General features: G+C 41.7%; 2 protein-coding genes across 3 annotated transcripts; both read left to right on the forward strand.

Moving 5' to 3' along the window:
• The first annotated feature begins 3,602 nt into the window (after window positions 1-3,602).
• Window positions 3,603-5,637, forward strand: LOC137791931 (homeobox protein Hox-C6a). 2 transcript variants are annotated; one of them, XM_068587146.1, is made up of 2 exons: window positions 3,603-4,166; window positions 4,621-5,637. In XM_068587146.1, the coding sequence occupies exons 1-2, from the start codon at window positions 3,770-3,772 to the stop codon at window positions 4,929-4,931; spliced, it is 708 nt and encodes a 235-aa protein (XP_068443247.1). In that variant the 5' UTR covers window positions 3,603-3,769; the 3' UTR covers window positions 4,932-5,637. The 2 variants fall into 2 exon arrangements, with proteins under 2 accessions (XP_068443247.1, XP_068443249.1); XM_068587148.1 differs by having other exon boundaries at window positions 4,624-5,637.
• Window positions 5,638-6,612: 975 nt separating this feature from the next.
• Window positions 6,613-9,346, forward strand: LOC137791932 (homeobox protein Hox-C5a-like). The gene is made up of 2 exons (XM_068587149.1): window positions 6,613-7,166; window positions 8,401-9,346. The coding sequence occupies exons 1-2, from the start codon at window positions 6,749-6,751 to the stop codon at window positions 8,607-8,609; spliced, it is 627 nt and encodes a 208-aa protein (XP_068443250.1). The 5' UTR covers window positions 6,613-6,748; the 3' UTR covers window positions 8,610-9,346.
• The last annotated feature ends 3,476 nt before the right edge of the window (window positions 9,347-12,822 follow it).

Here is a 12,822-nt window from a genome sequence, read left to right on the forward strand (position 1 = left end):
AGAGAGAAAGAGAGAGAGAGAGTGTCCATTTAATCCATGAGGTTTGGGTTGTTAGGTAAATCTTGGTTTAAAATAAGAGGGGAAAACCACAGTCTATTGTTTTGCCCTGCAGTGTTTTTAAAAGCAGAGATAGGTTCGCATAAAACTCCATGAAGTCATGAATCTGTCCGCATCACCACATTTAGAACCTCACTTACAAATCCCGACAGGGCAAAAATTTTGCCTACTAATGGTCATAATTTATGATGTGTGGATCAACATGCGCTCATTGGGCAACAGCTTCCTGAGTGCTTAACGAGCATAAAGTCGAACACTTCCGGACATTAATTGGGCTAGCCAGCGATGGTAAAGTGCTTATAGAGGGGCTTTACATTGTTAGTATGTGAATTACTCCTTATTAGTAAGGTTAGAAGCGGGGGAGAAGAAAAGGGCATCAGGGGCAGACCAGACTTTGCCTCCCTCGCTGTGTTTTTAATCATGGCTGATCATGTAGAAATTTTACAGGTCCCGTATTGCTAATTGTGAGTGATGTTGTGCCGTTGGATATTGATGTAAAAGAATGCAAAAGAGAAGTTATAGGTGCATGGACGTGGATGGGCCCTGTTGTATTGCAGGGGAGCAGGCTGTTAAAGTTAGGCCTTCAGCAGAAGAGCCAATTATAGTGCACATTTAAAACCGATCCAACCTGAGAGTTACTAACCCTCTAACCCCGGCAAATAAAATAATACTAACACTAATAGAAATAATCAGAGGAAGCCCTGCCGCTCATGATCTATTGCCATTAGTCTTGCTCTTCATTGCGCATTCACCGTAGATAACTACTAACTACAAATCAAGAGCACATCGTATGCATTAATTAATTATTAATGCTAATTAATAATATCCATGAATGGTATATAGTACACGGCTATACATTTATCATTTTTGTCTGAGCCTTTCTGGGTTCTTTCGTTCATCTCCAGTTCTAATATCCTTGAAAAGATCGTGGAAACGTGCACCAAACGGCGCCTTTCCTCCCTGCATCAAAAGCCGTGCACGTGGTTTGCCTCACGGGCCGCAATAAAACACTAAAACACGAGGGAAAGAATGACCTTTCTAATTCTGCACACTGGCACAACCTCTGCTGCATTCCTTCCTCTCAGTCCACACATTGGCTTTAGTGTTCAGCCTTTATTTACAACCTACAGTTTATGGAGCAGCGTGCTTTTTTGGGGTTGCGGGTGGCTGTGAATAACAATTAAGGGAAATGTGTGTTTCAAAACCCAAATATATAAATATATTAGAAAAAACATTGAGTTTGAAGTGAGACATTTTAATTTTTGGAAAAAATAGTTAAATTATATCAAGAGCACGGGGACATGAACAGAAATTGTTGACAGTAACACAGACCTTCACACATCCGTGCACATGCTGTTTCTAACACCGTGAGCATGACAAACGTGGACTGACAATCACAAAATGTTTCACATTTGGGGTTTTGGGACTCCTTTTGTTCAAATCGAAATTATTTGGCTGTTAAAGTTGTAAATACACGTCGTATGTTTAGATGTTCTTATGAATGAAAAGTACTTTATTAATCCCCAAAGGGAAATGTGGGTTTGATAACATTGGTAATGTTTATAGGCTGAATTGGGACTCTCTGTATTTTAACTCTGAGATATATCTCTGTCCCATCATCAAGTGATTCGATCAAAGAGAACATGAATAAAATAAACCAGGACAGCAGGAGTGGATCATTGCAGACTCCAACTTTTGCGCTTCATTTGCCTAAAATTTGTGCCACGCGGATATCACATATGGCCACGAATAAGGTGAAGGGAAACTTTTATTGCACTAGCGACTTCCTTCTCTTTGTTCTTGTCTCTTTTATGGGCTATTCAGGATCCCACACAACAAACCAAACAGTGTTGCACGTTTAGGCTGCGAGTATTCACCCTATTGAAGAAATCAATGAGGTGCACCGATAGGTTGCGTTTGAACCGACATTTTCAATAACTATGGATTATTTTCTTGGTTTATAGTATGGCCAATGCAAATAGCGAAGATAATGAGAATGATATTATTACCAATGAATATATGAAGTTGTATTTTGTATGCTTTGTAAACGTCTTTTTTTATTTAAAAAAATGGTGGTGTTAAAACGACGTTTTTAATCAGCATCACGGAAATACATTTAATTATATTGATCACATAAATCAGAGCAAGTGAAGCTGGTCTCTTGTATATAATACATGTAGCATTTTACGCATTTAGTTGCAGAACATTTCGTCCTGACAAACGCACAAGACATGCTCATTTTTTTTCAAGAACACCTCTAAAGTCATTTCCAAACCCATAATTTTCTGCTGAGATAATTATCGGTTCCTCTTTCTCTTGTGTGACGGAGGAATGTCGAAGTATGACCAGAGCAGGAAGAACCGACGTCTGTGCGTAAATCTGAAATCCTACTGCTTATTGTGATGATTTAAAGAGACTGTACCTGCTATCAGCTCAGAGGGAACACCGGGCACTGGCCTGTGGAGGGTTTGGTCTGACGTGTGCTGGACAGTCGCATAACTGATTAGTTTTTCATAGAGAGTGCGTGGCCGCAGTTGGACGCAGTCCTGTGCTAGCCAGTCCGATCTATACGCGCTGTTTCCTTCGACTTTATGCCTCCACGTGCTGTGCAGTGCTTTCATGTGTGAGCCTGGGAGATTGCTGCTCGCGTTGCAGGGCTTTGCTGCAGAGATAGTTGTTGGTGTGCTGGGGAACGTCACTTGTTTTATTGCCCTCACAGAAGAGAGACCATAAACGCATTCTTACCACCTACACCCTCCCCCAGTTCCCTGCAAAAGCATTGAAATTGCTCACATGCCAGATAATTCATACACAATGGAAACATTAACAGTGTGCTGGAAACTCGTCGATATGGCTGAGATAAACAATAAATGGCAATATTCGTGTTAGTGTTAATACAAAGAGGTGCTACGTCCTGCGGGGTGAGAGCATGTAGATATTGAAGCCCATCGCTGCAGTGGTGTTGTGGAAATAAAACTGTTTTGGAAACACACACACACACACACACACACACACACACACACACACACACACACACAGACACACACACAGACACACACACACACACACACAAGCACAAGCACTCAATATAACAGAAAAAGGGCTTTTCTTTCTGTTTCAGTAAATTGATTTAATAGTTGATTTCCTGCATTATTTACCTCCTTTGGGGTTGTGTATATGTATTTTTATGCAAACGTCCCGCTTTGCTTTGAGTGTGATCACTGTACTGAATGACATTGCCCACATTTCGCATCATACTTCTTTCCCAAACACCACATATTGTTCAACTTCAAGTCAAAAACGTCTCATCCAGCCGAGCTTATAGTGTGCCAATCAAAGTCTGCGTTGTGTTTATCGGCATTTAGCACTAATGTTCCAGCGCTGAGCTAAAAGCTACAGTTTCTCCTCAACTCCTGCCTCTCAATTGGTGGAGAATGGTCAGCTGACGTTGTCATATTGTCTCTCACCGAGCCAAGCCTCGGCTATAACACTCGGGTTTGTGCGTCTTAACCGGAGATTGGAAATTAATAATATTGAATCCTCAAAGTAGCCCGCGTCCAGTTAGAGAAGCAGAAAGTCGGGAGGAAAAAAGAAGACCTTGGAGAAAGGTGTGGTTGGTTGACACAGACGGGAAGGAGATTTACTGAGAAGGAGATTGAAGAGAGACCGATAAAGAAGTGGGGAGAGTTGGAGAGAGGGTTACGGGCAAGGTATGAATTCTTATTTCGCAAACCCGTCGCTCTCCTGCCATTTATCCGGTGGTCAAGATGTTTTGCCTAACGTTCCCCTAAACTCCACCACCTATGACACAGTGAGACATTTTTCGTCGTACGGCGCCGCTGTGACCCAGAATCGGATATATGCACCTTTCTACTCTCCTCAAGATAATGTCGTGTTTGGGTCTGGCAGAGCCCAGTATGAATATGGATCAAACGTGTTTCTTCAAGACAAGGACGTGCTCCCCAGTTGCAGACAAACAAACATGGGACTCAATACACAAAGCCACATTGCTCAAGAGTACAGTTTGGATCAAGGAAGAGCAGGATCGCAGGACCAGAAAGCCAACATCCCGATCTACCCGTGGATGCAGCGAATGAACTCACACAGCGGTGAGTTTTACTACGACAAATAAATTAAGGAAATGGGCCAGTTTTACGATATGTCTTACCAAGAGAGTAAGTTACTTTTTATGGCCCCATAAAACATTACTGTATCCCCTCGACTTGTAGATGGGCCTTTGCATGTGCAAACAAACAGCTTTCATATTAAGAAAGATATAGTAGCCATAACCAGCAGCGAGAGACACAGAGAATGCATTATGATGCTTTTATTATTTTAGATAATAAAGCTAAGATGCCCTTTGAGAAGGGGGTTTGTCTTTCAGTTAAAATGAGTTTATTTTTCTTCGTGGATTTGTAATACATTTAGGATTCTGACAACGAGGTAAAACTTGTGCTCAACTGCTTCAAAGTGTTATTCGAGCACATGGTTTTGTGTTTTTCAATGTCAAATGTGACTTCGATTCCTCCGCGATCCAATTAGTGACTTCACTTTTTATTTCAGCAGGAGTGGGCTACGGGACAGACAGACGCAGAGGACGTCAAATATACTCTCGCTACCAAACACTTGAGCTGGAGAAGGAGTTTCATTTCAACCGCTACCTGACCAGGCGCAGACGCATCGAAATCGCAAACGCGCTTTGTTTAACGGAGCGGCAGATCAAAATCTGGTTTCAGAACCGACGTATGAAATGGAAGAAAGAAAGCAACCTGACCTCCACGGTGACTGGAAGTGAACAGACAGCAGCCTCTCCGGAGGAGGAACGTACTGGCGCAAATGAAGAACAGAAGGATGAGGACAAGAAGAAAGAATAGTAGGATTAAGAAGAAAAAAGAATGGGGGAAAAAAAAAACACCTGATGACCATTTAAACCCAACATAACTACCTAAAAAAATATCTATATGGACTTGAGAGCGACTTCACTGCATGCTGGCTACCGCAGCTCTCCCACTTATATTCCATGTTGACCACAGGAGTGTTGAGCCTTCGAAATCCAGATTATTTCAGCCACAGTTTGTCCCCCTGTGACACTTTGGGGTGCTGATTTTGTTTTATTGCAATGTCACACTTGTATTGTGAAAATAAAAAGAAGTATTCATTTCTACGTTATTTCTCATGCCAGTAAAATCTGTGTATTTATCCCCCCCACACTCCATCCATCACTGTGAACTCTTTGATCGCCTCACAAAATACAGTGTTGGTCAGACTTTACTCAATGTTGTACATGCACATTCCACGGAGGGAGAGGACCGGGCGGACTCTTCATTTCATCACAGTATTATAGGCCTACTTGAATCATCCGCCGAAAAGTGTCCTGCACAAACATGAAACTTGCACGGCCATGGACCACAGTCCACACACAAACAAATGAAATGCCTGTATATATTCAAAATAACACTATACTATGTAAATCCAGTAAGGACTTATGTGCATTTAGCCGCTTTGATAGACGCTGCATAACATAAAATTGCGCTTAGCCCCCTTTTTTTTGTTTATCGTTTGACACAATAGGCTTTTCATTGTGAAACAGATTTGTACACTATGTAATTCTTCACTTCAGTTTGGGAGTTACGAATTCATGTTTTGTCATAATTGTGTATCATGCAATAAAATATTTGCAAAGATTTCACACTCGTGCTGTGTTTTTGGGAGTGTTTCACTTTGTGAGACAGAAAGAAAGAAATATTTCCTGAAATAGGCACAAAACTCAGCGCGTGATTGTGGAGACTTGTTTGGCATTTTATCTTTATCGTGACCTTTATGGTCAAGGAAGCTGTGAAGGCAATTAACAAATAAGCGAATGAAGGGATTCTTTAACAAATGTTGGCCTTATAATGATTAAATATTCAACTCGGCATGATTCATAAGAGCATGGGAATGAGCTATTGTCCGATATGCGGCTGAACCATAACATAACCGGAGCTGTATTTATACATGACACATTTCTCCGCGCGTTACAGTTGCATGTCCATATGTGTAAATATATTTAAACCAAGTGAGCACACTAAATTGTCATTATTATTATGAGTATCATTATTGGTATTGTTATGATGATTGTTATCATTATTATTATTGTTTTATTACATGGGGCTGTGGGTGGACTCTCGGTGCGTGAGGGGCAGAGAGCTCTGGCCGGTCCTGACCGTCTTGCCCCATACCAGACACCAGATGACGCTCTTGTCTTACTGTCCTGCCCTTTTTGCGCTAAACATCCCTGCCTGGTCCTCAACAACCAACAGCTCAAAGTTTACCGGACACGTTTCTCCTATTCATCAATATCCCCATTGAGTATCAAAGCCAATTTATGACTGGCCAACATGTGCACGTGATCCCATACAAATACCCCATATTTGGGCAGCGCACGTCGGATCAAGAATTAAAAAAAAAAAAGATACCAAAGCCTACTCCACCTATAAATCCTGGATTATTTTTTTAAGGCAGACAGCTCCGAATTTTCCAAAAGCGGCTCCAAAGAAAAGCCATGATCAACAAAAACAAGGAAATAACCGCCACAAGCATCCCGCAGCCCTCTCGAGTTTAAAAAAGAAAGTCTCGCTGATTGTTCAAAATTAGCTCTTATGTTGACAGCTGCAATCTCAGGCAAACAAGCGAGGCAACTTCTGCTAACACTATGTTTAGTTTCGATCTTTCTGGGCGCGCGTCCAGCCGCTATGAGGGTGTTAATGTGAACGGGATATTCACGTGTCCCGTCCCCACGACCTCTGTGGAACGGGAGGAGATGAAAACTAGCCTGCGTGGCAGTGCGGATACTCCTCTCCCGTCGAGACCACAGATAACCATGGTCTCCAGCAGCTCGTCTGTGAACGCAAGCGGGCTCAACTACGGCGGCAGCGGCGCGCTGCTGGGACGGGTGGCCGAGAGAGACCCGGAGAGGAGCGCCAAATCCGGCGGCAACAAGAGCCAAGAGAGCGAGAGAAACGCGGAGAACACGCAAACGGTGAAACGACACACAAATGTGAGCCAGCGCCAGGACAGTGAGCCTCCGCCACAGATTTATCCATGGATGACAAAACTGCACATGAGCCACGGTAAAGTTTGCCTATTTTCTAAAGTGCGACTAGATGCTTTCCCTTATTCTCTCTTTACGCTGCAACTCTTCTTTTCGCCCGTTCCAGTTTCCCTCTTGAGTTTTATAGGCCAAACGCAGGAAATAATAAAAACTCGTGGTCATAAATTTTATGACAAAGGCATCCATTGCTCGTAAAGCTGCTCTGTTACGGTGAAGAGGTGATCTGCGGGGTGATTTATGGTGGTATAATTGGATAAGAGAACAAAATTGTGATAAAAGTATGAAATAATATTCACAAATTCAGCTCTGAGTATTAGTTTTTGCCTTGCTTCCTTTATAGTCGGAGTTAATGTTTTACATGATCAGACTCACTGTGTGGGAGAAGCTTTAGCCTTAAATTGAACTCTGTGAAACACCAATGCCCTGACCCAATCGTGAACTTTTCACCTCTAAAAGTTGTGAATAGGCGTGCTTCTTCTCATGCCTTAAACCACTGGTTGACTATTTTGCCTGCAGGATATACTGTGAGCACATTTACTGCCACAAAAAAAAGAAGCTACTTCTGTTTTGTGTTCCTCCATTTGCAAACATCTTGGAGCACACAGTAGGGACTTAACATATTCAAGTCCCGCAGCAGCAGCAGTGCAGCAGCAGCAGCACAGGCCTGTTGCTCAGCACGCCTGCGTAAGAGCGCCCTGTAAATCTGTAAATTGGAAAACATATCTGGGTAGCATCAGATTCCATTTTCTAATCCCACTTCTTTAGATTTTACACATCTGTTTTCCCTCCCACGCTACTCCACTGCAGTGGTTTTAGGCCGAGGTCTGTGTTTACAGGAAGGCCAACACACTGTTAGTTATCCAGTTGTACTTATTACAATAAGACGTGTTTCTTAAATATTAGTCTTGTGTATTTTCTATGTTTTAACGCGAAATAATGTAGAGGGCTCTCCTTCCTTTAAGCTATGCATATTTATTGCCTCTAGTTAACTATCCTCTGCTTGACATGATTTTTATTACACAAATCCACAGTAAGTAAGAGCAGGTTAACGTGGGTTATCCAAAGATATTTGACCTTTCAAATGAGCTTGGAAGGGGATTTAAATTAATAGATGTGTGCTTGTAATTCTTTTTTTTTTTTTTTTTTATGGATGACCGATCTTGATTTAAATGTAATACCACTATTAGCCTACTATTATATTTATTCACCACTATAATGCTGCTGAAAGCTAACTGATTTTAATGCCACTTCAGAATCGGAGGGTAAGCGGTCCAGGACCAGTTACACCCGCTACCAGACTCTGGAGCTGGAGAAAGAGTTTCACTTCAACCGCTACCTGAGCCGCCGCAGGCGCGTAGAGATCGCCCACACCCTGTGTCTAAACGAGAGGCAGATCAAAATCTGGTTCCAGAACAGACGAATGAAGTGGAAGAAGGACTCAAAGATCAAAGTGAAGGAATAAAAGAGCACCATGAGAGCGGGTGCATGCAGCACGTTTTCAACCCCACTGCACAGTGCTGGAGTGCCGCCTGACCTCCGGATGAACTGCTAGGAGCAATGACATCATGACACCGCGCTGTGTGCTTCATCACCAATTATGTGTCACTTGCTGCAGTTTGGGACCTAATGTATTGAATATCACTCACTTTGATCAATCGGTTTACATTTCTAAATTAATTTGCAGCCCATGCGATGATAACCTCACTTTGCTGCACGGAGGGGACAAGAGGTTGAGGCTGAGCTCGGCCCTTCACGTTGCAAAGGCGTAAGGTCCGCAGTGCACTGAGAGGCTGCACTATGCTACTAATCATGTTTTTTAATTAGGATAAAAGTAGTGGGGGCTGGGTAAAGCCTGCATCATTTCCAACTCATGGCTCAACATTATGTGATCAAAAAATGTTACGTCAACAAATATAAATAAAGAGAGAAATATTCCTGGCGGTCTACGAGCTGCTCTGTAAGCAACAGTGAGATACCAGTAAAAAAAAACACTTTCCCCACTTCTTTACTTTTCTTTTTTTTTTATAAATCTAATCTTTAATATGTTGCAGTGGTTGAATGTGTGATTTGTTCAGTGAGCTAATATCTCCGTGTGTGTGTGAAGGCATCTTCCCTGTTTGTCATATCATTGTGAATCTAAATTGTTATGTATAATTCAGCGACTGTGTGTGATAATATTGTGATGTGCAATGAAGCCATTTCTCTCGCCTTCTGTAAACTTAAGGTGCTATGGTTTACACGAGGCCCAGAATAAGTGATAGATGGCTTAATTGTCGGTTGTAACCAATAAAGTCTCATCATTAACAGAAAGTAATGTTCCTTTGTTCGGTATGTACATTTCTGTTATTATTGTAGTATTTTTTTCATCTCAATGTTACGTTGATTATACTATAGACATTGTTGCTGTACTTTAAAAAAAAGAAAGCTACCAATTTTCATTATTTTGTTTTATTCTAATGATCACGTTTTGGGGGGGATGGGTCGGAATCCATAGAATTTCATTGACTGACAAACGCGCTCTGAAGTTTAAGGCCCTTATAAAACTTTATTGCCCCCTTTTCCAGCACTCTGCTACAGGCAGACTCCCGTTTCCTGTTTTGTCAGGGAAGGAAGGCACACACGAGTCTGTGATAACACTCGTCCCCAACACAACATGGATGCAAAGCGGTGGTTTCCTGTGGCCGCAGACTGACGCGCCATCAGTGTCGAGGCCATTTGGGGACTTTATGATATCGCCCATGCTCTTTAAATGGTATTTAGTTGAAACCACACGACCTGCTAGTATACGTTAACATAATGCCAATGGCCGGGTGTCTGTATCCAGCAGTATCTTTTGTAGAAGTAGAAGTAGTATGACACAGCACAGCCCAAGGTTATGAGCTAATTTCTCTATTAAATAAAATAAAAATTAACTCACCTCTCAAACTAATAGCTTCCTTGACGGTTATGAGAACCGGTCAGCACAGCGTCCACTTTCCCTGCGCTCCTATAGGCCTAACATATACGTGGACAATGTATTGAATCCCTGTTTGAATGTCTTTCTTTTAGGGTATTTTAAAGTTTACAAGGTTACATATGCCAATTGCCCCGAGCAGGGCCTGTGAATGGTGCACAGGAAGCACGTGGTGTCATTTAAGTGGGTTTTATGGCCTGGAAGAGCTGACAAACCTTCGATATATACACATCATATATAATCTTAACTGTCCGGTATCGCAGCTGCTGGTTTCCCCTTATCTGAGGAAGAAAGGGCTTTGTGGCAGTGAGGATGCAGTACCTTTCTCCGGACTGTGTAGTCGGTGGTGCGGAGGACTGAGAGCTGCAGCAGTAAGTTGCTTTTAACTTTGCCTTTGCAGGCCTGTGTCTGCAGCGTGTTTTATGCGTAAAACAAATAGATGGTCTCTGTTTTATATTAGCGTGGCTTTGAATGCGTTGGTTTTTAATTGATGGACTTAAAAAATGTCGATATTAATTGATAGTTAATATGCGTTTGATAATTAAAGAATTATGCGTTTTGAGTCATCGGGAAAATATGTTTTTAGAAAAGAATTAAAGGGGATATGGTGACGCATATTTAGTCGGGCAGAAACTGGATTAGACGGCTCGTGTTGTTTGGTTGTCATGCAGTGATTGTTGTGTTTGCAAAATAGTATTTTTATTTGTGCCAGATTTTAATCTTACGAGATAAATAAAACATGATATATATGTATCCTTACTTCTCAAATTATTTGTTTGATTCATCACTTTGTCTTGCTTAATCCGGTCAGGAAAAAGATAAGAAAAATATTAGAAAAATAATTAAAAGTCAGACAGAGCTATTAAAATCCTCTGGCGTTAGCTTCACCTCGCACCCTCTCCCTCCTCTCAAACACATACCGACTCTCTCTTTTACCTGCAAGTATTTTCTGTATGGTTGAATTCGTATTAAAGACTCATAGTTTGATTCAGTGTTGCATATTGTGTAACTGAAAAAAAAGTGTGGAAAATTTAATGTGACTCTTGTTCTGTGATGCTAAAATGTTGTCTTTTAGCTTGAATTACTGCACCATAAAAGCTATAAAATACCTAACCTCCTTATTAAAATGCTTCATCTCGCTGTGTCACCTTGACATGAGGTTAGTGTTTGTCCTCGTGGGCTCCTGTTGTTTTAGGGTCACGTCTGGGCCAACAGACAGGTTTGATTCAAAGGCACTTTGCAGTGTAATTATGGCGTGTCCAAACTCAATGCCTGTGAAAAACAGTGTGGCTGTGAGCTGGAACTGACGCTGTTGCATGTTTTACAAAAACGCACCTTTGTTGCACACTAGAGGAATGTTTCTTTCCCCCCACCCCTCGTGCCCTTACAGACTTGTCCTCGCTGCAGGGGCAACATTTTACTGACTTGATCAGTTTGGAGGCTGATGAGGCGATGCGCTTTTATTAGCTCGATACTTTTCTGTTGCTCTATAGGGCACATCATTTAATTGCCCATATGTCTTAAAGCAGTCTAGAAATAAATACAGGTCTTTCCTAATCAATGTGTGGAATTTGCAAATGGCTCATTTTGATATTAAGTCTATTTTCGGGTGAGTGCAGCTCAGCTGACAGAGCAAGGTGCAGCAGGGATGAGCATGGTGCAGCATTAGAGGAATTAGATTTGATAGGAATGGATGATTTCCCGCATTCAAATGAATAAGAGTTTTAGGAATCACGTTTAAATATCATAGCATATGAGTGGCTGTGTTGTTTTCACCCACCAGGATGACCTGTTCAGTCTTTTTGTTTTCAAGTGATCAATGATGCACTTCCAATAGGGGGCACTGTGTAACACGCTCCTGTGTGAGTGATCCACTGTGGGGGCAACGTGTCCACGTAAGGGCATGGCTTAGTGCTCCTTAAGTCCTTTGATTTTATCTCTTGCTGTTTTTGAGTAGTTTTTCCTGTCATGTTTACTGTTCAACATGAACTCTCCAACTAAAATGAAAAACAATATAAAAATACAAAATAAAACATTTTCTCATCTCCAATACATTAAAACTATTTTGTAATGCAGTAATGCAGTTTTATAGAGGATGCATGGCCTTTAATGAAATCGAAACCATTTTATTCTTTGGACTTTTCAGTCATTGCATCATCAGAGGAAGTTTAAATATGTTTTGGATATCAAAGTCACTCCGGCTCTTTAAAACTGATGTCACTCGGTAAAAGTGGAACAGTATAAACATCCGTTTTCTCTGCCATTTTCTGTGCTGTTGTATTCCTTTCTTTGACCTGTGGAGCTGACACTGTCATCATTCAATTCACCGAGGTCATTTCCGGGTGAGCACAGACTTCCCTTTGTCTGAGCCCAAATAAGAACCATAAAGTCCCATTACGTCGTGAGCCAGAATGTATTTACAACGTGGAGACAACGTCGTGATTATTTTACTGGCCTGTTCGCCATAATTCAGCCGCGCTGATGTGCAGGGATTTCTATTCATAGCACATTTGCTCAAGGAAATATCATAATGCTTGCAAATTTAGTTTTACTGTCTGAAAATGACCCGTCCTAAATTTCTCTGTCCCCGGCCTCAGTACAGGAGCCCGCACGTGTCAACGCTTTCTAGGGCACCCTCCCTCCATTAGAGATAACAGAGGAGATCAGAAGCAGAGGGACACACTGAAGTATCATTAAGATGAAATAATAACGCGACATATCC

Source organism: Clinocottus analis, unplaced genomic scaffold, assembly GCF_023055335.1.
Source record: "Clinocottus analis isolate CAN_PGR_092001 unplaced genomic scaffold, fCliAna1.0.p SCAF_201, whole genome shotgun sequence".
Taxonomy (NCBI): Eukaryota; Metazoa; Chordata; class Actinopteri; order Perciformes; family Cottidae; genus Clinocottus; species Clinocottus analis.

Excerpts from the sequence above, each read along its gene's own strand:
- LOC137791932 (XM_068587149.1), top strand. The coding sequence starts at position 6,749 with ATGTTTAGTTTCGATCTTTCTGGGCGCGCGTCCAGCCGCTATGAGGGT. Across the intron at positions 7,167-8,400 it reads AAAACTGCACATGAGCCACG|AATCGGAGGGTAAGCGGTCC; the intron begins GTAAAGTTTGCC and ends ATGCCACTTCAG.
- LOC137791931 (XM_068587146.1), top strand. The coding sequence starts at position 3,770 with ATGAATTCTTATTTCGCAAACCCGTCGCTCTCCTGCCATTTATCCGGT. Across the intron at positions 4,167-4,620 it reads GCGAATGAACTCACACAGCG|CAGGAGTGGGCTACGGGACA; the intron begins GTGAGTTTTACT and ends TTTTTATTTCAG.